The following is a 26,404-nucleotide window of genomic DNA, read 5'->3' as shown; positions in this document are numbered from 1 at the left end:
TAAATAAACCTGTCGCAGAATTAAATTCCTCCATTACATGATGGGGACGGCATAAATATTTTAGTCTTAATTATTAGCAAAAGCATGAGCTTCCAACCGCTTCCAACAAGCATAATTAAAAGAATTATATTATATTTATTAATATTATTATAAACATTAAATATACAAAAAAATAGAAGAAATTTCATGATAAATGTATGTATTTTATAGCATTACCTACAGAATGACTCGTTCAAGATTCATAAGATTTACTACCAACTATAAAATAATCATTCAAAATTTTTTACTTAATCTTTTAATATTGAAATATTCACTTATTTAAAATGTTTTTTTTTTTGCAATTTTGATGACTTTTATTTTTGAACTTATTGAAATTTTTGACTGAATTTCGCCACCCTATTTTCACATTCACGATTGTTTTGTGAAATTTAAATTAAAAACTGCTTTTCCGTGTTTAGTGATTGTAAGAGCAGTTTATGATTGATGAACTTGATATTGATTTTAACCTAACAAAAACGCAACAAGGAAAACTGTTTATGATACATAAAAAAACTCATAAAGCGAAGTTGAAAATTTTATTTTTAGATTTTTTGAGCGACGATCAGACGATCACGTGCACCAAATAGCTAGCTGGCTTATAAACGCAAAAAAAATTAGTAGCAACTCTCATTTATTCTTATTAGGGGGTATTTTTATACAATTCTTATTTAAATTATTATATAAACTTATTGCCAAAAATTAAAAATTCTCAATAAGCAATTAAAAAAATTATAATTTTATTTAAATTAAAATTACCCACAAAAAAACTAGTTGAGCAGTTCTTAAAAATTTAAAATGCGTTTTTATATTTCATGATAATCATGATAATATTTTCAAAGACTCTGCTCATTTACAATTTACATTTTTATTTTCATTTGATACACTTAATTTTTTTCTCGTTTGGATCTTTAAATTTTATCTCCCTTTTGCATTTTCCCCCTGAAAAACCTGTAGAATAAGTGACAATCCCAGAGGAAGTTTGGCATGATGGATCTTATATTGAATTTACTGAATGCAAGAAATTTCCAGCCAAATAATTTACGGCTTCACTTGAATTCACATTTCTTCTTGTATTTCCGTCTCCTTCCACCTCCATGTAAATACGATCCGCCCCGAAGTACGTTCAAATCATTCCCTATCGTTTATCCCGTTTACAAATTTGCTCATGGTGTTCGATTCAATTTGCGCGACGCCTTGGAAGAGGCGTTACTGCCGCGATAAAAAAAACGATGATTTTTCTTCTTCCTTTTGAACGAGAAATGATTGGAAAATATCGCGTTTAAACATGGGCAAATTCATTCAAAGCATACATCACTAAGTATATGACTGAGTGATAAAATGTGGACGCAAATTACTTGGTAAAGTGGGTGTCTGTCAAACATCCTACCTCATGTATTTAATTCTTTTTTTTCTTCTAAAAACTTGGCCCCATGAAGGTGCTCATCAAATGCCTATAATTGCATGGTATATTAACCAAATAAAATAATGTCTTGAGTTAAATTATGTTTTTAATTCTAGAAATTAAATCTTGCATCTTTTAAATAATGTTAAATTTTAAGAACGTCACACAAAATGTGTACACTACATTGACTATTATTTATTTAATTCCTTCGTTGCGTCGCAGTAATATTGCTCAAAGCATCTGAAGAAAGCATCAGTGTCTTTGGTTGTAGTTTGTAGAAACAAGCTGAGAAGGGATGCACATGATATATACACTGCTAAAATCTTGAAATTAATCTGTTATTTAATAAAATTACTTCCATACGACATTTTGCTGCAAATTAGTTCTCTATAAAAGAGGAAAAAGTTCCATTTATTAAAAAAAAAAAAAAAAAACCGATGAATAATGAAACAGCCTGTGATTTTGCCCTTTTCTCATTTTCTCATTTAAGGAGTTGGCAGTCCAATTTGCTTGTTGCTCACTTTTTTATTTGAAATTTTTTCCAAAAATGCGTTAAATTAAAAATGAGACTGTTGAAAGATTAAGCGACTCCCCTTGCTGATGTAGACTTCTTTGAATTTTAAAAGCCCATTTTCTGCATAAAGCGGTCGATGCGCACATAATTAAGCAAAAACAATTTTTATAGAGCGTTTCATAAAAAGCCTAGCAGATCAAACAGTTGGTAGAAAATGAAATTTGCTCAAAAAACAGAGCCAGCACATACACCACAAGTAATTATTTTCGATCTGACAAAGCTACTGATATACCAGAGCCCGTTTGGGGCTGGGTCCTTTGAAGATTGGCACCTTCATGAATATTAAAACTGAACCCTCGCGATTGTCAGCAACACTCGATTGCTCACAACGTGGGCAAAATTAAAATATCAAAGATATGCGTGTCAGCGTCTTTTTTAAGAGAAATAAAAAGGGTGAATGTTTTTTTCCTGATGATACGGAAGTTCATCTGAAATTCAGATTTATATAAAACACAAGGGGTTTTAAAAATGATAAAAGACAAGGAAGAAGGGTGTACATAAAAAGAATATCAAAGAGATTTGAAACTTTTTTGTACACCAAAGGCAGCCAAGAAATATCCAGCGTACTAAAATATCCGATGTACTTGGGCAGTAATTGCCTTCTGATACAATCAATAAAGACACTTTGCAACTTAAAAATGGTTACTTTGGGCCCATGTAAACTAGGCAATATGGGAAATTCAGCAAAAATGGAAGGCCACCGAGGCCCCTTGTCAAGGCCCGTGCTTCCTGTTTATTAAAAAAGCGCCATTGATGAATATTACCTCTAGCTGATGAGCACAGCTGCTAATGCAAATTGCAAATTATCCGTTGTAATGGGATGCATAATCTGTGGTCATATTACCATTCTATCGTTCGTAGAATTTGAAAATTAATCAATGACAGGTCGTTGAATGGATGAAATCAAAGCTGTGCAACGGACTGAGGGTAGCAGGAGGGTAGAGGCGGAAACTTGAGCAGCGTTGAATAAGAAAACAAACACGCGCTCATTACGCCCTCTCCATTGCGCTTTTAATTAAGCAGAACTGTTCCAATGTCAGACAAACAAGATAAATTGAAAACAAGCAACACATAGTTAATTTATACCTGGCGACTCTAATTATTCGCTAATTCAATTCAAGATGAAAGAAAAATTATAAAATGAAACATTTTATAAGTTTTCTTCCTGTGGATCAATGCGATGCTTGGAAGAGGCCGTCAAATTGCTTTATATTGTCAGTGAGAAATAATGATGCTGAAAATCGAATCAGTTACAGGAGAGTTGCTTCGCGAAGCTCACTATACACCTATGGTGGTTACGTCCCGAGGGTAAAGGATATTAGACTTGGTCTCTTTTGTCCAATGTTCAAAATGAGGAGCAGATATTGGACTTCGATGTAATATAAGACAAATTTCTGGTTGACATCACAACAAGGGCGAATTCTACTTTAGCCCAATTTACTCTAATTCGCTGCTGCTATTATTATTATGGATAGCAATTCAATTTCCTTCGGGTGGAAATGATTCAAAACACAGCAGCTTCAGGAAAAATCAAGATTGCCAAGTTCCTTTTTATTGCAAATATTGACCAACTCGTTTCTCAGTATAAATTAAACTCCATTATAAAAATGAACGAAAGTTGGAAAATACACAAAGTCTCGTTACAATCGAGACTTACACCTTTCACTTGTGATAAACAAGAAAATACGCTCATATAAAAAGACAACAACAGGTAAGAATATCGGCTGCTTTTTTGGTGCAAGAAAAAACAAGATATTTTACACACACACTTTTCACTTTTGGTCCGTCGATAATAAGTTAATTATAAAAATAAGCACTGACGAATTGCATTTTATTTTTGGTCCGGCCACAATAATTCACTTGTTTTTCAAACCAGCGTGGAGAGTTCGTGCGGGTTTAGAACAAGTGCACTGAGGTCGAGGGTCGCTGCGGGCATCGAATTGGGCGAGCCGGGGATCACGGGTGTGTCCTGGCGCAAGGACAGGTGCAGACCCCTGCTGTCGCCGCCGGAGGTCGTTTCGGACGTGGACACGGACAATTGCCGCTGCTGCTGAGCCAGAGCTTTCACCGCGTTTGTTTTTTCCTTCAACAAAGCAAGAGAGAAAAATAGAACAACAGAAAGAAAAAAATTTAAAAAAAACTTTTCTCAAATTGGGAAAATGAATTATTTTAACAAGGAGCTTCTGATATTTTACACTGAGAACAATGTTTACAGAACCGTTTTGCAAGGTGAATGCAAATTTTGATGACGTCGTTTTTATGATTTTTTTACTGCAAGTGGGGCAAATCTTTTGAAAAATTATTTTTGGAAACTTCCCATAGACAAACAAATAGTCTAAAAAAAACAGCTCTTTTCCAATGTATTTAATTTTTATTATTATGTATCTTTGGAAATTACAAATAAAAACCGATTATAATGTATAGAAAAATAAACATAAAAATTAATCGCGCCATTTTTTATACATCAGAGGCCCGTTCTTAAGAAAAGGTTTTTAGGAAATTTGTCGGCTTTAGGCTTGATGGGTAAAATCAATTATAGTGGAGTGGGCCAAATGATAATTTCCTTTTTGAGAGCGACGACACACTCGTAAAACTTTTGGAACAGAGCCATTAAGTTATTTGTGCACCTGGGCCTTTCCTGGCAATCAGCACCAAATGCGAGTAAATTTTAGAAACGAAAGTTATGCGATGCGCCCAACTCGCGCGTGCAACAGGCTGCATAACCTCCAGGGAGCGAGACAGATGGAAATACTCACTCTCTGCCAGACAAAGACGTTGTGAACCATCGCACAGCCACAGAAAATGATACCCAGTCCTATGAAGATGCTCGTGATAATGGCGGGGGTGGAGTGGAACTGGATGAACGTGTACAGGATGATCCCTGAAACAAAGGATTGCGGCTCAGCACACGTTTTGTCATCTTGTGGCTCCCAATTTTTCTCACCTGTCAGAAAGACTGGAATGGAGACAAAGAAGCCGCCGACGGCACAGATGCGCGTCACGGACGATTTTTGCAGGTACTTGTTTGTCCTAGAAAAAAGGAAGAAGAAAATTCAGCCAACGAAATTGAAATTCACTGTAAGCTTTTTGTAAGTATTTATGCCTTTAGCGTTAAAAGTTTAATCCAAATTAAAATGAGCAAAAATTTCTGCTGAAATACTACAGGCAACAATTAGATGATTGATTCGTTAAAAAAAGTCTCATTTTAATAATAATTTCTTAGCCGAACCTCTCTGAGCTGAAAAACAAACTTCAATTAAATCTTTGCTGTCAGATCTTCGGCATTTTTTTTTAATCATCACATTGAATTTATTTTTTAAACAATTGATTATTTAAACGAATTTGAGTTAATCCTTAATGTATTTAAAATATTGCAAATATTTCATTGAGCAGGGAACGGATAATTTATTAATAATTAATTTTAACAAATGACAGAAAATCATAATATAAATTGTATGAAATAGTTCACGAAATTGCTACTTAATATTTAAAACAATTAATAATAAAACAAATAAAAAAGATCATTGCTTATATTTCTTTTTGAATCAACTAAATTGAACCACATTCATAAAATAAAATAAGAAAACAAAATTTATTTAAAAATTTAAAAACAAAAATTTTGTAATTTATTTTTTAAGTATTCAATGAATCTATTTTAGCAACATATATGGTTAACTTAACATAATATTAAAAGATTTTTAAAAGTATGAATTATTAAATTTAATTATTATCTCTACTTAAAAGCAAGCTTGATTTATAACCCTTTAAGATTAATTTTTTAAATAACCCATTGAATGACTTAGTTCCAGAAGCACCAAAACATTTTGAAGTCTTGATTTGGTTTTTTGCAAATTAATTGATTATAAAAACGCATTATGTGCCTCTATGTGGCAGATATGAATTGTCAGTTGTGTGACCCTTTGATCAATGCAGCGAGTTGCGAAGAGAGGGGATTTGAGCTGCTGAGGTATTCCCCTTGGAATGCTAGCTAAACTGGCTTATGTAATAAAGAAAACCTGCCGCTAACCTGATCTGCTGGCTGCATGCTCAAAGGTAAAAATACTCACTCTCTCGCATGTGTGCCCGCTCGCTCACTCGAATGTAAGTATGTGTGTGTATTTATATTGAAGATTGGCCGGTCGGTGGGTTGGGAGAGGAGAGATACGTGTGCAGTAATATGGCCTTGCCTTACCTTGCTTGCTTTTGTGCCCGCCTGCGTTCGCCAATGCAAAAGAGGTGAGGCTCGCTGGCTCCGCAAAATAAATGTTCAAAAGTATTATGTATTTATATAATATGTTGTTGACAAAAAGCAATTTGAGTACAAATCGTTTCTTTACAGACAAAGCCAATTTCTGCCAGATATAATGAAATAATATATTTTTTTTTTTCATTTTAATGATAATTAATTTCAATATAAAAATGTAATTTTCAACATTTAAGAGTACTATATATAACATAATTATGCAAATTTTAATTGATTTTAAGGGGTTTCTGAATTGCTAAAAAGATATATAGCGACATATTATAGTAATACAGAATTAAAGATTCTTCGTGATGTTTTATGCCTCTATTCTTGACAATTTGAAAATGCTAAATTTTATGATTTAAATTAAATTTATTTCGGCATTTGCACTGTCAAGTATGTCACAGAAATTTAACAAAAAAATATCTGCGTCCAAAATAAAATTTATATTGAATTTCTATGAACTGAAATTAATATAAATTTAGTAAACAAATAAATCTCAAGAATTAAAATATGTTTGATAAAATAAATTAATTCTAATTATTATTAAAAATTGTAAAAGCTTTTATTTTTTTTTTTTAATTTTTTTTTTGGTGTGGCAGTGATTCCAGTTTTTTCAAGAAGCAACTTAAACGTTTGAGCTGCATCTTAATTGAAAGTTTTCGTCAGGTTGTGTTTTTGTCCATGCGTTGCTTCTTGTCAACAACATTATATTGTACATTCTCTCTTGGTTTTTGCACGGCTTTTGAGCGAACGTGTGTGACGCAAGATTGTCCCTTTTGCCAGAACCAGCGCATTCGTATAATCGGTGCGCAAAAAGTCATATGGTCGCCGATTGCGAAAGTGGACCCTGTTTCTGACTACATACAAAGTGACTCATTACGGCTCCACGTTCTAGTCCAGGCAGTTCCATTTTTGCTAATGTAGGCGTAGCGAAATTTTTCATATTTATCAAAGTTCAAGGTTGGAAAAAAAGTCCCTCGTGAAAAGCTCTGATTTTGTAATGCTTCATTCGTTTAAAAAAGCTTATGCGTAATATCAAAAGCTTAAACTAAATTACTGTGCATTTCATTGGATGAAGAATTCTGCGAAGTGATTGATTACCTTTTTAAATATTAATCATGAAAATTCTGCTACATTTGCTCCACATTTGGATTATTCACAGAAAATTGCTATGTAGCTGAATTAACAGAATTGAAGTAGAGAGTCGTCATATTTTTTTCACATTGAAAATGAAATTAGGTTTCAACTAAAGGAAACATTTGTTAACCTAATTATATATATATGGAAAAAATTGTGAATCTGATGCTAAATTTTTAATGAAAGTTCCAAGTTGAAAATTTGACTTGATAGAGTTTTCAAAATAAAACGATTTATGAAGACTTTAATTTTATATGCATCTAAATATTTTAAATTATAAATACTGTACATTTGGCTCTTAATCAATTTCTCGTATCGCTGAATTTTGATTCACTCTTTAGTTGCAAAGTGTCTTTATTGATTGTATCAGAAGGCAATTTAGTTGCAATTTAGTCCATTTATTATGAATATGAGCCACAGGAAATTCGTCTCAAATTTAATTGATTTCTCACCGTTATAACAGCTTTAAGAACATTTATTTAAATTAGTAAAATTACCAAAATATAAATTTCTCACCTTGTTAAATCAAATAAATCTGCTTTACTTATTTTGCGCAGATTTTAGTCCAATTATATAAAAGCACGACTGGACAAATATAATTACGGTAAGTTTACCATCTTGCTGTGCTTCTCTTTTGCTCACAAAATATTAACTAGAAGCAAACACTCCAAACTTATACCCCTGAATGCGTAAGACATTTTAATGGCGCGCACTTACGACACAAATCGAGGCTAATTAACTTTTGGAGAAGAGATTTGGCATCCGGAAAATACACCACTAATTGGATGAACGCGTGGGCCGCCGCACCTCAAAGTTGGCAGCAAATTGTGGAAATTAGTCTTAGTCTCAACGCACCACTAAAATTAACTGCTTAAATCGCTCCATGTGTCGGCACACGCACGAGCCGGAAAATGAAGCTGTAAAATTTGTATTTTCAGCACACGCTCTTTTAATTAATGTAATACGCCTTAATGCGTGTCAGAATAAACAGTGAATTATAGCGTTTTGTAATTGTAAAGGCGCCTACGTGAGTTTGAAATTAAATGTGCTGGAAATAGCAACTCTGGACCATCTTTACAAATAAATATAAACAGTTTAACGATACAGTATTTTTAAATGTGGCAATTAGAGAGGTGCTCATGCAGTCTGGGCGGCGGATCACTTTATTAATTGATTTTTTTTATTGCATTGCTCTATTTTTATAAAGACTTTCGTCTAGACTTGCAAAAACGAATATTGGCTAGGGATTTATTACGTAGGGAAAAAAACTTCCAGTAGCGCAACTTGTTCAAAATATTCCAGGAAATTTTTGCAATAATGCTCCTTTTGTCTGGGGCTTTGCTATCGGCGTTTTGAATTGCTTTGTGCTACAGAACATAATGACGTATAGACACAATGCAGAAGAGAGTTATTATTACCAGTATTATTTATTATTTTGTAGTATTTTTCTATAATTAATTTTATAAACAAGAGGTTTGGCGGAAATTTATGGAATTTTATTAAAATATTTATTACCTTTAAACCTGCTCTGAACTTGTGTTTTTATTCAAGAAGTGCCTGTTATTTATAGAAAATCTTGGCGGAATTAATTTTAAGTATAAATACGGAAAGAAATTCCAGAATTGAGAAAATTTTATTTTCAATTATTTTCTTATAATATATGAATTTGGTCCTTCCGTAGACAATAACAATGAATGCAATTGTTACAAAATTTTACTATTTTCCTTATGACAAGTTTCTCAATATAAATTAGATTCAATTCACAAGCAATAAATATTTAAAATTGAATTACTAAGAAAAAAAAAATATTTAGGGCTCACCTCTCGCCGTCCTGCGCTGATCTGGCCAGTTTCACCGCGAAGAGGAACTGAATGGCACACACTAAGAGACAGCACAGGTTGAGCGACAGGGTGAGCGCGCACAGCGCCAGCGTCACTTCGTACACGACCACATACTCCTCGAAGGTCACCGCACTCAGTTCACCGCCCCTGGGGGCCACTTCGGCTGCTGGCGAGATCTTGAGCAGGAAGATGAGCGCCAGCAGGGCCAGCAGCAGCGACACCAGGCACAGCAGGCCCAGGGAGGTCATCATCTCGCGGACGCCGGGCTGGTGGCCGCCGCCGGACGCCACCCCATTGGGGGTGGGTTCCCTGGAGATTTGGGTGGCCGAAGGTGGCACCCTTCGCGCCAGGTGGAGGCCGCCGTTGGCCATCTTGATGGGCGGGGGCGGCGCCAGCACGGGCGGCAGCGTGGTCGAGTGCACGAGGGCGAGCGAGGGTTGCAGGGGTGCCGTGCCAGGGCTGACGCTGCTCGAGTTGCCGCCCAGCGAGTGCTTCGAGGTGCTCAGGGTGGAGAGGTGCGAGTGGTTGAGCCGGCCGCTGTGGTGCGACTGCAGACTCAGGTTGAGCGGGTGCCCGCCTCGCGGGTGGTGGTTCGGCCGCGGCATGCCCAGCAGGTCCACTGGCTGGGCCCGCGGCCCCGGGGACGCGGGGGTCAGCATGTGCTTTAACATGGGCGACGTCGCATCTTGTGACGTGCAGGTGCCGCTCGGCAGACTCGAATCGGCGGCGGCGGCGAAGCCTCACATCTGCAACACAATCAGTCTATAAGTAAAAGTACATTCGTTTGTGTCATTCTAGACGCATACACGCATATTATAAGTTCGCTCTTTAGGGAAATCATATCGCCCCCTTTGTGAAAGAAAAGGTCACTGCCAACGTCTCCTTGGAAGCCTCTTAAGTGCGGATTTAATTATATAAGCTGTATGTTTGGAACTGCGTAGATTTCAAACATCTCAACTATATTTCACCAAGATCAGATTAAGTGGAAAAAATATTTATTTTTTCATCCATGGGGGAAATCATATTTAATTTTCAAAGTTTTCACCAACGCAATTATTTGCTAATTGGTAAAAGTCTAAAAATTGATTTTTATTTGCAAACAATCTGTCTTGACCAGCAGTTGCCTTTGTGATAGATCAAACACAATGCAACTAAAAAGTTAGATGAAATGAGAGTTCTGTTTTTTTTTCTCTTTTGAATTTTTTTTTTAATTTTCTCCATTAACAATAAGTTGAATATCTAATTACTTTAATAAATAAATTATTTTTAACTCATCTCTCACATATTTTGTCCTCTTAAAGATTTTAAAGTTTATATTTGCAGTATTAGTTATTTTTTATTTTCTAATTTTCGTAAAAATGTCAAAATATTGTAAATAGAATTATTTAATTGACTCTGATATAAGCATACATAGTGCTGATGTTAACTTTCTTAAAAAAAATCAAAGTAAAATTGCAAAATATAAAATGAATAAGAGCGAATAAGAGTAGTTCAAACAGAAATGAAAGCTGTTAATTTTTTAGTGAGATTGTGGCGTGTGGCTAGCTGATGAGCTTCCAATAAGCCAAATCAAGATCCTAGTCACGTTCAGTGTGTTGCCGATTGTCTTTATTTTTAAGTTTTAAATATGGAAAAATTAATTTTTTGGAAACAAATCCTGATCTGCTTGAAAAAAATTAAGATTTTACTAATTAAATGTTGAAATTTGGACATTTTGATTCGTTTTCCGAGCATTGGTTCTCTCACTCAGTTTCTGAATTATATAAAGATGTTAAATATCTTTTTTTATAAATGAAAGCAATAATAATATTCTCAAAATATATGTATAAGAAACTCTTAGTTCCCTATTTTTTAGAAGGGAATTTCTGCAATTATAACTTAATTGCCATAACTTTCGCTTCAATACCACATATTTCTTATGTGTATAACTATAAATAAATAAGTGGAGCGTATATAATATTGATAAAGTCTTTGTAATCAAATTCAGAGGTAAGCTTGATACACCCCTGGTTTTGTTGAAAATAATAAACGAGATTCACATGCCTTGCTGAAATTCGCTCGCTTTAGGAACGTGTTTTTCTTTCTTGATTTGGGACGGAAAAGTTACTTTTGTAATGTTTCGCCCCCGCAAATTTTTTTCCATCAAAGTGTGTAAAAAGTACTTCGCGCATTGAGCAGCAGCAGAAAGAAAACCAATTTAAACACCACACCTTAACGAGGAGGAGGTGTCACGTTCAGAAACGCGTCAGGAGGTGCCAGATCGATATTTCCACGATTTTCTGCTAATAGCAAATACACTAAAAATATAATTCAACGCGACTGACGTGAAATTAAGGAACAGGAAATTGATTATCCAAGAACATAAATTTGCCTTCATTCATCATAATTTACGTACTAAATATTGAAAACGCCGATTTAATATAAATTGAGGCTCTGAAGGGAATTTCTCTCTTCATCTGGAAATTCGGGTCTGAAACTGGAAATTTCAATCGAGTGAGAGAGGGATAAAATTTATGCGTAAATGATAAAAAAAAATTCCAATCGGCTGTTCGGGCGTCAAACGGTCGCGACCGCCGCAGAGAGAAGCCCAGAAGATGCGCGTCTGTAATAAAAATATTTTCGCCATCGCAGCCGGTAGAAACAGTTATACTAACTAAGCGCGTATCTTAAGTGTTTTCCTCAACCCATTCATAGCTCCAGGTCAACACGCCATACAACGTATGCATAATTCCGCGCCGCTGTAACCGTCCGTCGGCTGATGATCCGTTCGCCAGCCCGGCAATTTTAACAAATTGCCACTGGAGCATTTTTTTGTTTTGAATAAGAATTTCGTGCGTTCCTTAAAGCAAGGTGAAAGACGTGAAAAAAACGCGAGAACTTTGTCATTAATTTAACGAAAAAAAGCAATTACATTTAGAGGAAATAAATAAGAACTCCTAGAAAAGTTTTCCCTGCAATGAATACGCCATGCAAACATATTTAAGTATTTCATAATTGAAAAAGTTTATGAAATAATTGTTTGTTTAATTAAAGACTTTATATTTATAAATAACACAAAAAGCAACACACTTTCTTATAATATTAAAGTCCCAAACAGAAAATTTTGTTTGTAACTTTCAAATTCATTATTGTTGTGCAATTTCAGAGTTCTTTAAATTTGTCCTACCATCAATTGAAAACGGTGCAGAGCTATAGATTGGAGACACTGCTATAATTATTTTGAAATTTAACTGCATTAACAACAATTTAATCTATCATTATAATTCGCCTGGGATTTGAGAGAGGAACAAAATAAGCAAGTTGAAATTGAATTTAATAATCAATGTTTGCTCAGTTCGTTGTACATTTAATTCAATTTCACGTTGAGAAAATTCCCAAGGGAAGCAATACGACAGACTGTTATGGTGAATGAAGTGTAAGCAGCACTAATGCCATGTCTTGCATGCCGCCATAGTACAAAAAGCAACAAATCACCTGCAAATGAAACTCTTATTCATACGAACTCGATGAATATTTGGTTCTAAGGAAATTGCTTCAAAGTGCGAACTGAATTCGTAAATTGCATCATAATAAAAAAATGGCTTCGCTCGCTCACGTCGCAGCTTTGTTAATTTTATCCAGATTCAAGAACAAAGCTCGTCTCGGTGCTTTTGTCTCTCGTCGGAGGTGAGACGACGAGCCGAAAAGCGCAAACCCTGCAACAGCAGCGCCAGTTTCATTTAAATAAATAAAGGCGCACAAAGGAATTCGTGGGCTTTCACTTTCTGAATGAATTTATCAAGGACTTGGCGCAATACCCTGCACAGAAAAGAGCGAGGCGGCTTTTTATCCCGCTACTGGCACGGTTGCATTTTAATATACCATTCTGAAGGTTGGAGACAAAGACATGGGGGCGGATCGATACTACCCTGCGACATGGTAATGCCATTTGAACGATTTGCGCTTTGCAAATGATAAATTATAAGGATTGAGTGCCACCATACATATATCTTGATTTCATTTTTTGCGGCTTTCCTTGTCGGTTTTGCCTCTTTTTTCAGATAAATCTTGATTTTACAGTGTAGCAAGAAAATTTTTGTTTTTGCAGTTTTTATTTTTATTTCACATCAATGCGGGCCCAATTGAAATTTACTGTGAAGCAGCCAGATAGTTAGTGGATAACATTCCGAGCTTTTCAAATAATAATCTATCATCAGGTTTCAAAATTTGATATGTCTTAAAAGTCAACCTGGTGCTAATTGTATAGCTTGATTATTCTTCACTTTCAAGCATTGAAAATGGAAAAATTTAATTTAAATAAAATATTTTTATATTATTTAATTCACTAAAGAGTAAAAAATTTAAATTTTAATTAGTGTAATTATTGTTACAGTTTATAAGTTTATTACAATAGTAGCATAAAAGTATGTAGTGCAAAGAATGTTCTCACACTTAACGTTTTCTCGTGGAACTGGAGCACAGGCAAATAGATATTGTGCCCAGCGGAATGAAATACCAGAGCAAATGCTGTAAAATTATACGTAACATCTTCAGCGCAAACAAGCTCTTTCTTCTCCGCCCTCATTCAAATGCAGGACGCACAAAACAAATATCTCGCCGATAGTACGTAAAACGTTCTGTGTTTTTGCACCCTCTGCGAAATTTAATTAAAACGGAGCTGGTGTTTTTTCTGATAATCAACAAACCACTTCGCATCATTCCAAAGGGAAAAAACTCGGGCAATTTCCCCGAAAATGCTATGTTTGTGAGTTTGCCCTCCGTCAGCATCTGATAAAATAAAATGCGCATAATTTTTGAAATTTCCGTCCAAAGGCTTTTGTGCTTAAAGCCTCATTAATATTCATTCCTACACTCTCTACCGCTTTTGTCTTATGGCTAATTAAATTCGCAGAACTTCCAGCACAAAACCTTTGTCCGTATATTTATGCACAACACTGGCGTTAGTTCTCTTAGTTCTCACTTAAACAATTAGCTGAATAGAGAAGAGAACTCATTAACTGCGGACATGAGAGAGAGGCGAGTATCATTGTTCATCAGTATGTGAAAACGTGCGAGTTGGATGTTGTAGACCTGTGCCTAATGCAGCAGGGTAAATTCTTGAGGGTTAACAAGAAGTTCAGTAATTAAATTTATACCAATTTTACATTGAGCACGTTACTGCAATAATACATTGTTTGCAAACTGTTCAGTGCAGAATAAAAATGGTTAATTTTCTCGGTCAGATCAAATTTGTTTTATACCAACTGATGAAAAATCATATGCAGCTGATTATTTTCAATCAGAACTTTCATTAACAGCGCTGAAACGACCTTTTGGTTTTTCACAGCTCTTTGAATGGATTGACAGCAGATTTCTATGCCAAATTCAAACATTCACACTTGCAAAATGGTGCAAGTTGCTCGTTTCCTTTCAGATATCCAAATTTAATTGAATTTCATTCACAAAATTAATTGCAATTTAACGTCGTGTTTGCTATTCACATGATTCATATATTCAACTCAGAATCACGCATTTCGATTTGATTTTACAAAAATGCTCCTTCATTCAATCTATTGAGAGCAAGAAATTTTTATCCGTCTTGATTTTCCTATTCCTGGACGTGAACGGATGTTTTCATTTGGATGATTACTATATAGCAGGGAGAAAGAGCAGTACGAGTAATATTGAAATGTATGAATGCATTCATCGAGAAACCTTTGAACGCGTGAGTAAATAGAGAAAATGTATCTCTATGAAAAGTTCAAATCACAAAGTCTCAAATGAATCAAACGAGCAGAGAATTTCAATTTAATTTTACAAAGGCACATGAATACGTAAAAACGTGATCTAGTTATCATGGAAAAGTCTACCATATGTGTGATTGTTTGTGATGTTAACATAAAAAACTTTTGAACATAGCATAGCATAGTCATATATATATATAATGAATTATTAATAATACATAATGCTATTATATGAATAAATAAATTCACCGAATAGATATATATTATTTTAAATCATGTAATTTTTTTCCTTTACAAATTACGAAACCGCGTTAAAGAGGTTATTGCATTAAATTCATAAAAGATAATAAATAATTATGTGTTCATAATGAGCCCTTCCTATTTTGATTAAATTTTGTGTTACATTTTACTTTCCCCAGAACAACTCTGTAACAACTGAAGTTTTTTGTTAAATTTATTTATTTAAAAAATTATTCAATGAGAATTGTATATTGGAGATGTGAGTTTGGCCAAATATCTACGTAAATGACGCTGTTCCACTTTTATTTTATTAATATTTGTGCATGAAAATTAAAATAAAAAAAAATTGTGCAAGTTAATTGTGTACTAATTTAAATCTTATATCTAAAAAAACCACCTGATTATAATTATAAAACATCATTTGCAACTATAATAAATGTTGACGCTGTTAACCTTTATATATGTATTCCTTGTGTCAGATCAGACTTTTTTCGTCGGTTTTATTACCCAGAATTTTTTTTCGGGAGTAAATCAAATAGTAATTTAATTTATATAATTGAACAATTTAATTTTAAAGTTTTCTCTGGCCATTTTTTAAAAGCTGTGGTTTTCTACAACAACAAAAAATCGGAAGGAGATCAATTTCGCACGAATCATCCGCTTTGCCGCATCCTCGACACTCTCATCTGACAGGCCATTTTTCTCACTCAGCCCACGAACCATCGCCTTGTGACACTCGCGCGGGGAGCGGTTCTTAGGCGGCGAGAGTGCGCAGCAACAAAGCCCGCACGAGTGAAATACTGCGTGATTTAATAATGATGATAAAAAATTGCGTTTGTGAGTCAAGGTCGAGCACTTACGTTCTCCCTGATGCGCGCTCTGTAGCAGCAAAAGTGGCACGCAAAGATGCATTACTTTTATTGTCCTCTTGAATATGAGTGCATCCTCTCATTAACCTGATGCCTGCCAAGCCAGCAGCACCCCCAGCACCGTTTTAGATCCGATCGGGTGGGAGGGTGGTTGCTCTGCTCGATTTATTTGTGTCAGTGGTTCCGAGAAGTTTATTGAGTAAAAGGGTTGCTTCAATTGCGAGCACCACACATCACCTATTTCTATAACTAGTAAATTAAAAGTTCTATTCACATAACTCGCACGTGTAAAGCAGACCAAATGATAAATTCATCTGTGAACGAAGTGCATATATTGCCTGCATCAATTCAAATCATTAACCACAAGTATTAAATTATTATTGAAGCTTTCTTTTTCTTTTTCTTCCTTTTGCAATCAGTTTTTAGATAACAGTATTCAAAATTTATAAAAAGATTATCAATAAACTTTAAAGTATGTTGATTTTTTTCAAATTGTTACAATCATTGTTTAATTCAAAATTTGTAAAACAATTTCTGTGAAATTAGGGAATCGTTGAACAAGAAGTGAGCTTGATTTAACTCGATTTCAAATTAAAGAATACAATTCGCTCCAACAGCTTATGATATTTCACAAGATTTCATATATTTACTAATATATAGCAATTAAAATATAAAGTTCAAAAAATAGATTTTTGCTTATTTATCAACATAAGGAAGCATTATTTAGTTGCAAATTGGTATATTTATCGTGCAGTGCATTTATGGGCACATGCAATCTCAGGAAAGTATTATTAATCAGTAATATTGCAATATTATTTCAAAATTTTACGCTAATTCCCTCTGCATACATTGCTATAAAAATTGTTTCTTCAAACAACTCCTTTCTTCAATTGCACGTGCTTTTTCAAAGATCTGTGTATACAAATGCAATAATTGCGAAAGACGAAACCATCGAGACGTTATTAGTTTCAAAGTGGTAGAAATACGAGGAAACCGAGTTGGAAAAACGCAATATGCGCTACGAATAGAAATTGGGACGCGCATCCTTGCGCTCTCATTAAAAGGAAACGCCGATGCGATATATAAGTGCAGCTCTTGTGTTTTTCGCACACTCTTCACAATAACGTATTCTCTTGTCATGCGACACTGAAGAGGCGGCGTTTTGTCACTCGAGATCGATCGAAACTGTGTCTCATTCAGGTGAGTTCTCGACTGATCACGCGGCAGATCATGTTGCACATTTTTCCCTTTTTTTAAAAGCAGACTAATGATTTTTTTACAGCATGGATACTAAGTTTGCCTCGAAATATCGGGACATTTTCCATTCTTTATTAGTCTCCAAGGCATTATAAAATTAATTAATATAGAACTCCCTTTTTTTTTTGTTCAAACAAAAACTTTTTTAATTTGAATTTAGAAAAGTCAAGCAAAATTTTTAAAGGAAGTCTTCTGTTAATTTAAAAGCTCAAATTATCTCTCTTTTCGAATGCTCTGCATTTCCATCACAGAAGAGGGATTCTGCGAAAAAGAGCCAATTAAAACATTCATGAGTTTCCTTGATGGCGCATTCAAAAAGTCTCTTTGCACAAAATCCGCCCGACGATTCTGCTAAAGGCTCGCCAGCACCACATGGCCCATAATAAAAAGATGAGTTCATTTGAAAAGTAGGCGTCTGGAATCAATCAGCCGATGCCAGATGGCTGATTGATTGGCTCTCTGCGGTGGCGTGCGCGTCCAGCACCATCACAAGTTGGAGTTGAAAATCAGAGAGCATGAAAAAGTAGCCGGGGATTAGCACCGAGAGAGATGATTATTATTTCATGCCACCGAGCGTGAAAAGTCTCTTCGGAGCAGAGGATGGTGATTATCGCACAGCTCATCAAAAAACTAAATGCATCGCGCCCACTGGTGTGTGGCATTTATCACGGCTGATGATGAATTGTTTTATAAATCTGACAGCATCGAGTGGAAAATGTTATTTTATATATTGTGTATTTCCCTTGTAAAATATTGACGCTATATTGAGAATACTTAATTTCTATATACGCTATATTTGCTATATTCAAATAAACTGAGGTTGTATCTTTTATTGCGGTGGAAAAATTTGAGTTTTAAATCTTTTCACTTCTTACTTTTCCCTACTGCTCATAAAATAAAAATTGTTTAGCATTCAATTAAATAAATCTGTCCCGCATCCATGAGCCCAATAAAATTTCATTTGCAACTAAATCTATTCTTCTTTCTTATTCGTTTTATTTTCGAAAATTTAATTGTGATATTTTATTTACTAGGTAAAACACAACATGTTGTTGAAGTTAAAAGTCTGTCGCAAAACATGCTTTAATCTTTAAACAATAAAATTTTTTTCAGCCAGAGCATTTTGCCAATTGAATTAAATCCTCTAAAACTCGTGAAAAGTCGTCGGCTTTAAGAGGTAACACGAGTTGCGCGCATCAAAACTTAAAGCATCAACATCTCTGCAGGGGCCAACGCCTTCGGCTGGATGAGAAGTGTACATGTAAATTCTGACACACCCTGTTTTCGGTGAAAAGAAACTGGCTGGCTGAGCTCAAAGCTGGATTAAAAATTAAACTCGCTTGCAGAAATGAAATATAAAAATAAAATAAAACGTTGCTCCACAACCTTGTGACGTAATCTGACAATTCTTTTTCAGAAAATATGACTGATGTCTTAAAGAAAATTATTTAATTTTTACCAAAATTGTCGGAGCACCTGAGATGCGGGCAAGATAATTAATATGTATGAGTGAGTATATAACTCTCTGGCAAAACTGCAGGGCCACCTCAAAAGTGTGTTCACACCTCATCTGAGAGCTGTTTTTCATTTCTTTCCTCTCGTTTCTTGATCTGCTCTTTTGACCATAAAAGAGACTATCAGATTCCAGCCCACATCTATTAAAAACGAAAATTTATATCGAGGCAGGTAAAAGGAGGAATTTGGTTGACGTAATATGATGATAAATCTCGTCGTGTGTTTTTGGTCAAGCATTCTTGGATTACTTAACACTTTCGCCTCTATTTATGTGAAAGATTTCGAAGCTGCCGCCTCTCCTCCATCTCTCTATACTCAATTTTATCCTCACTACTCTCTGCTCTCTCATCTGACTTTGCAACGTCACGACTTATAAAAACAGGTTTCTCGCGTTGACCCCAACATCAAGAAGACTTACTTCTTCTTCTGCTGCCTGCGCGCGGCTGATGTTGGTTCCAAGTGACGAGACCACTCGCATTACAAAAGCACAAAATTACCAAAAGATGCATAAACCCAGCATCTTGCATCTTCCCTATTTATTTTACAGACGAGAGAAGGTCAGGCTGAAATATGTAATTTCCTTTAGATGGGGAGGCGAGTCTCTCGCGAGCATAAAAAACTGTCCCCACGGCGCTCGATCTTTTTTTTTATATGTGTATCACTAAGGAGGGCTGCAGCGGAAGCGACTATTTTAATTTCCAAGCAAAACAAGCGGGATTATTTGGTCCATTCCGTGAGAACCGAATTTTCCTCTCTCCTCTCAGCTCCCTCGGCGGCAGTGATTTCAGCTCGGGAGAATTTTTTGCCACGTCTCTCACTGACTGACTCGAATAATATGCGAGTGTGTGTGTGCGAAGTATTAAATGAAGAAGAAAAACTACTCGCGCAGCATCCGACGTTGCAAGCTCTCAAACGCAGAGTAATCATACTTTTGCACGACGCCCAACACATAGGTATGTACACTCGCATATGTACATACGTGCGCAAAGAAAACACAAAACACACTAGACACAATTAAATAATCGTGGCTTGAATTATCATCATCTTTCTCAATCTCGTCGCCTTACTATGATTTTAAGATAATTATATATATTTGCATTCAATTGTCAAGTTGAATACCAATAGCCTATCAGACTAGACAGAGTTGTCGCGTACAGCGTATTGATCAGCGAGTTAATTTATTCCACGCAGGCGATCTGCAGTAAGTAATTGGTATTGACACCGGTGGAATGTTAAGTTCGAAAATGAATTAATCAAACCACCCTTCTTTTGGAACCTTCTTGTATAAGCTAAAATATTTTTGCTGATATATGTTTTTACTGATCATTTAGTTTAAATAATCATAATTCGAAACTATATAAAAAATATTGCCAACATCAATTTGAAGTTTGAAATAAAATGATATTATAACACGAATTTTAGATCCATGCGTGCGATGATTCACTAGAAAGGGTAAGGCTCGCTGGATGGCCAACTCGGGCCAACTAATAACAATAATGGCGCGTTGGGCGATAAACATCCGGATGAGAGAGCCCATGAGTCGTCAAGAGAGAAAGAATAAATGAAAATGACACACTAAGATCGCTTCCTCGCCATACAAATCTGAAAGGAAAGAGACGTGCCCTGGAAGAGAGAGGAACTGACAAAGGCTCCAGCGGCATTCTCTCCACGGAATATCTAATTTCATTTGGCAGCCCATCTTTTGTTTTCCAGCAGGTTCTGAATAATAAAATTATTTTTATACCTGTGCGTGCCCGAGAGTGAGGAATTAAATCATACGTAATCCTAGATTTCCGCCCGTCGACAAACCGGCAATTATTTTATTCAATGAAATTTCCATTTACGATTATTTCCATTATTATCAAATTCATACACACGTGAGAAAATTTTATCCTCTTGTAATGATTCCAACCCGGCCCTTTTTTCTATTATTGAATCATACGCGCCAAAATTCCTTCCTGACAGGTTAAGGTCGTATCAGGAAAGTCTCCCTCTCTGTTTTTGTTTTGCTTCTTTACCTGCGACTGACTCTCTGAGGAATGCGTCGACAAAACAATTCTCGCCCACTGAAATTTCACACAATGACCATCGCTAATCCGAGCATTGGATGGCACATCACGGGACTATGCTAAGAAAACCCAGACGCTTTTCCGTGGAATTTTTTTACGATTGGTGCCTTTTTGTTGAAATACTATACAAATGCGTAATTTGAACGGGAGGCACTAAATGTTTCCCTGAATGGAAGGTTAAAAAGCGAGCGAAGAGCAGTGTATTATTATTGTGCGCCATGTGAAAAGCCCTGCAGGAGAATCAGTTTTCAAGTAGCCTTTTGGTGGCTTCCTTTCTTTCTTTCTTTCTTTCTTGTTATTATTTGACATGCGGCTAACTGAGTGAGTGAGAAATCATCTGTCTGTATAATTATCATGTCCTCGCGCATTATCATTCAAAAAGAGTTAATAATTTGTTTCAATCAATCATTTCGATAGAAAACCCAACGGATTATTATAAATAAGCCAGAAAATTCTCTCTCTCTCCGGTTTATAACCTCAAAGTGCACTCGTTAAAATTCCCTGAACGTGTCCTGCATTTTATTTTAATCTCTCGGAAAATCCGTTAGCGCCGAAATTGCCCAAGAAAACCGTTAAACTTGTCACTATCAGCGCAATTAAAAATAATTTTAATCGTCATGCGGGCTTGTTGTTTGAGACATGGACAATGCAGGAGACTAATCAGTTTGCCTCATTCCACGCGTTAACATTCCCAAGCTGATAAAAGCAGAGAAAAACGTGACTCTCCTTTCCCATCGCTCATTTTTTTCCTTCCTCTGCTCAAATAATAAAAACAAAAACAGAAGCTGCCTCTGCCTCTGGAGAAAAAAGCACTCGCATGTTGGACCAGGTAAATAAATGTGAAGCCATCCCTGCCAGGTTGGTCTCCCGAAACCGCGCGCGTCTCCTAATGCATTATGGCTGTTTCTCGGGATTTTATGATTATTATAACTGCATTCCTATCTCACTTGGGATACCTGCTGAACGCGAAGCGACGGCGTAATTATCATTTGGGCCGCAACCACGTTTAAAAAGGAAAATGTTTTCAGGAGAGCGAGGCAAAATCGTGACATCCTCTTATGTTTTCGACCAAACTAATCGATTGGCCATGCTATGCTACTTAATAAATTGGAGCACTTCTTTTGAACTCATCAGGTGTCAAGATATTAGTAAGGTCTAATGAATATAATATTTATTAGAATGCCATCCTTGAAAACAAGAACTATTTATTAATATCATCCACATTAGGTCGTATTCATTGATACAAATAAATAATAATATTAAAACTTTTTAAATTTTCTTTATGATCAATTAATTTTGTAAATAGTTTTTGACATATTAGTAAACAATTAATAAAAATTAAAAATATTAAAATAAAAAATTAAACGATTAAAAAACAAAATCATTTTAATTAATTTCTTCTACAATAAAAAATTTGACTAATTATTTTAAATATTTGATTTTTTTTGTAACTCATTGCAATAACTTTAATTTAAAAAAATTTTATTTTGTGAGAAGAGATTGATGGCAGTTAAATCTGAACAACTTTTACGCATTTTTAAAGCCATCATCAAGCACTACAGCTTAATGACGCTAATCAATTTGGAATTTTCTCGGCTCGACCTGGCCGCCAGCTAATTTTGACCATTTTTTTCCAGATATCACGTCCAGTTCAGTAACTTACGGAATGCCGTTTAATTGCAGGTCATGAAGCCTGCACTAAAAAATAATTAATTGCCCCTCGCTGCACTGCTGCCCGCCTCACCAACCGACATTTTTTTCCTCCAGACACTTCTGATGGAGTGTGCTGGGGATGTGAAACACTTAGGCCTACCCTGTCATATTTTCCTAAACCACCTGTCTTCCTGTTCTAAAAAAAAGTAACTTAAATTAAGTCGCAGGAGAATGGCGAGTATTGTGAGAAACGCGCCAAAGAGGAAGCAAATAAGGAGCCATCTGCTCCTCCACCACCGACAACAGCCTACTTGCACCAGGCAGGGGTGCCGAAACAAAATAAAGAGGAACGCACAGGGGGACTCTTGTGTGAGAGGCTTGCTTACATTATTGTTCGCGCAAGACGGGATGGAGCGCTTGAATAGAGAGTAGTGAATAGGAAACAGGCGTTGGAAGCAAAGAGTTTCGTGTGGTGAGGTGCGTGGATAAAAATAGAGAGGCTTATTTGTTTCTCTAATCTGATGGATTCTTTCTTCAAAATTCCATTCCCTCTCGGGAGAAGAATTATATAGTGTGCTGGAAATTTTCTCAGAGAAAATCGTAAAATTTTGAAAGCTTTTCACTTACAATGAGGAGAAAATTCTTGTAAGGTTTAATTCAATCTATTCCGGAAGTAAACTAAAAAAATTTTGATTAGCGAGTCATCTTAAAATTATGACGTGTTACTTTAGAAAGCAAAAATTTTGTAAAATTTTGCAGTTTCTGCATTAAAATAGCAAAAATATTTTAAACAATAAAACTATTCTTCTTCTCATTTAAAATTTTTTTTCACGTTTTAATTCAAAATAACACCTGTTCATAAATTTTGTGCATTTTAAAATAACAATTTCTCTATCCTAACGCTTCACTTCTGCTTAAGTACGCAGAAAAATAAGGAAATAGGAAGTTTCAAATTTCCATTTCCGACTGTCACCCATATCAATGTGGAAATGGACTATAAAGCCAATTTCATCAGCTGCCGCATGGAAATGTGCGCAGTGCGGTCCCATCTGCTGTCATGTGGATTTTCCCTTTCAGTCCGCGAGGATCAACGACACATCAGAAACACGTTCCTTTTCGATCGACTTTGCGCTACTCCTGTTGGTATTATTATTGTTTATGTGCCTGGAATGGGTAATAAAACAAAGTCTCCGGGATGCGACAAGCGAGGCTGATTTGTATGCCAATGGCATCTCTTTCTCGTTCCAGCCGCGCGCTGCAGTGATAATGACCTCATCTCAATCGCGTCTCTCAAAAAAGTAGTTTTTGCGTGCTTTTCGACGACCGCACTCATGATGAGCGCCGCCGACAGAGTGAATGACTTTACGCCAAGCATCCCGATCATAATACTCGCCACACATGAAATGCCAAGAGGAATGAATAAATGTAAAAATTCAATCACGAGCGCACACTCTGAGAACCTGAGAATTATCTTAATTTGTTAGTATTTTTTGCCAATTAGTTTAATTGGTTAACTGTAAGTGTACAGATTTGTGGTTAATCAGCAGTTGGCTAATGATTTCCAGTGGCAAACAATTCAGAATTTATTTAATTTTTCTTTTTAAAACTTCCAGTTTTTAGGTCGTATTATTGACCTCAAATTGAAAGGTCGTACTTAAGCGTGGGAAAATCTTAAGCTGAATATTTAAAATAAATAAAAAGAAAAAAGATATTTCCATGGTGATTGACTGCGTTCAAGATAAAGCTTGAAACTATAGCCAACTAAATATTATGTGATTAACTGATTAATCAATAATAAAAATTTAAACTATTAAAATTAGTGAAGTGCGTTTAAAATAAAACTATTAATTTAATTTTTTTTTAAATATTCAAAAAAATTATTAAAGTAAATTGAAACAACAATTTGAAAAATATAGACACGTAAATGCCAAAAATCAAAAAATTAAGTGAAAACTAACCATTAACTAATTAATATTTGTGTACTAAAAAATTATATTAGAAAAATGCTTAGAATTTTTAAAATCAAACTTTTTTAATTAAAGCATAAATAAAAAGTATAAAATAATTACTCTTTCAGCATTTGAAGATCAAAATTTTAAAGTTTCATCAAGTAATTTTAAATTTTAACTTTCCTTCTGTCATTTCAACATCTGCGCATACCTCCAATTAATTAGCATAACTCCACTTGTTGCGCGCAAACCGTGTTAAGCCGCTGCAGCGCCGCCGACTAAACAAGGGAGCAATAATTTGACTTTCCCGATGGACTCGACTCGTCGATTAATCATTCGCATTGTGCACTTCTTCATCGCACGATGACGTGTACAAATATAATTTTTTTTTCGTTTGGCGGCAACGTCGGGGGGCTTGCCAAAAACGCCGCCGTCGAGCTTTTTTGATGGCACGTTAATGCAAAAGCAGCACAAGAGCGCGCGCGGGATCGGCCGCGGTTTTAATGACGCGGCACGACCGTTGCTAACCGCTGCATTATTCGCGGCCGAATATATGTTGTATTGTTGCTTACTACAAACCGAAATTTTGGCGCGTGGAATAGAAAACAATAAATAAATTATTATGAAAACGAGCCTCTTAAGCATTGGATTGATTATGAATTTAAATTCAATGTTATACAAAATGTAAATTTAAATCAAAATTGAGTGATAATTAGAATAATATGATGAATGATCAAGATTACAAATAATGTATTCGAATTTCTGTGTTAGAATTGTCAAAATGATAAATAAAATAGAGATGTTCACAAATGCAATGTTAAATTTTACAACAATTATTCAAATTTTTTCGGACAATTAAAAAAAAAAAAAAATTCAGAAGCAATTCCACCTGTGGCTTTTAGACCCAACCCTTTTTTGATCTTTAGAATGTTCCCCATAACTATCCCCTTGCTTGCTGCTCCTCCAGTCTCGTCTCACCGAGATCTCCCCAAGGTCAGTCCCCGTCCCTTAACTCCTTCACACGAATGGGCGAGAAAGGCGCCAAAGCCGGCTTACCTGTCAATCGGTGCGGGATTAATCCGGTGGAAAGGCGCTGATCGACGCCGGCCTGTCCGAGCTCACAACTGCACTATTTTGTCCACACTGTTTGTTAACGCGGCGCACAATAAATATTCAATATCTGACCGCGATACTGAGTGCTACTGGCGCAGCATCCCGCGAGACTTGGACGAACGTTCGTGACCGTGCGACGGCTGCGGCGGGTTTGCCGTGGCGTGCCGCGCTATCCCCCTAGGGCCTCCCCACCCCCCGTACCTGCTGCCGCTGCCCAGGTGAATGTACAGTACACGAATGCCTCTCTTCTCTTGCCGAGATGAGAGAAAAATAAAGAGAGGCATTAGTGAGAGAGAGAGAGAGCGCGCGGTAGGCAGCCTCTCCTCGACCAGTTAGTCTCTCTCCATATTTTATGTAATCTTCACTCCTCTCTTTCATTTAATACTAATCAGATATCACGCCCAAAAGAGAATTTTTATTTACCAGTACCACTTTGGACACGACAAGAGAGGGAAAAAAAGAGATTGAGGAAAGATCAAGAAGTATGAAAGGAAAAAGTGCTTGCGGGTGCAGGCAATAAATTAATTAATGTTCGTCTTCAGCACCCTTCAATAAATTTTAATTTAATAATGTCTGTTTAGGAAGTGAATTATGTACGCCCGTATTCGTAAGGCATTAGAAGTAATTGATATTTACGAGCATTGACTGAAATAGCAAGACAATATTCTCTTGGTAATAAGAAGCCTACATTTAAGAATGCATCTCATTGTGATATTGAATTTTTAGATGTCTGAACAATTTACTTTACTTAAAGGTTTTTCTGTGTAAATTAAACAA

At 35.8% G+C, this 26,404-nt stretch overlaps 1 protein-coding gene across 1 annotated transcript; it reads right to left on the bottom strand.

The window, feature by feature from the left end:
• Positions 1–3,534: 3,534 nt before the first annotated feature.
• On the bottom strand, positions 3,535–25,792 carry LOC132203566 (uncharacterized). The gene is made up of 5 exons (XM_059631428.1): positions 25,571–25,792; positions 9,219–9,985; positions 4,960–5,045; positions 4,772–4,896; positions 3,535–4,098 (listed from the first exon to the last, which is right to left on the bottom strand). Exons 2-5 carry the CDS (start codon positions 9,908–9,910, stop codon positions 3,883–3,885), a joined length of 1,119 nt encoding a protein of 372 aa, XP_059487411.1. The 5' UTR covers positions 9,911–9,985; positions 25,571–25,792; the 3' UTR covers positions 3,535–3,882.
• Between the last annotated feature and the right edge of the window lie 612 nt (positions 25,793–26,404).

The sequence above is a fragment of the Neocloeon triangulifer genome, unplaced genomic scaffold, assembly GCF_031216515.1.
Source record: "Neocloeon triangulifer isolate White Clay Creek 2 clone unplaced genomic scaffold, ASM3121651v1 ptg000017l, whole genome shotgun sequence".
NCBI classification, from domain to species: domain Eukaryota; kingdom Metazoa; phylum Arthropoda; class Insecta; order Ephemeroptera; family Baetidae; genus Neocloeon; species Neocloeon triangulifer.
This window is presented reverse-complemented; position numbering and strand designations above follow the sequence as displayed.

Bases quoted from the DNA above. Each gene is read 5' to 3' on its own strand.
- LOC132203566 (XM_059631428.1), bottom strand. From the start codon at position 9,910: ATGTTAAAGCACATGCTGACCCCCGCGTCCCCGGGGCCGCGGGCCCAG. The intron at 5,046-9,218 runs GTGAGCCCTAAA...CCTTTTTTCTAG, and splicing joins TCAGCGCAGGACGGCGAGAG to GACAAACAAGTACCTGCAAA. The intron at 4,897-4,959 runs GTGAGAAAAATT...CCTTTGTTTCAG, and splicing joins CATTCCAGTCTTTCTGACAG to GGATCATCCTGTACACGTTC.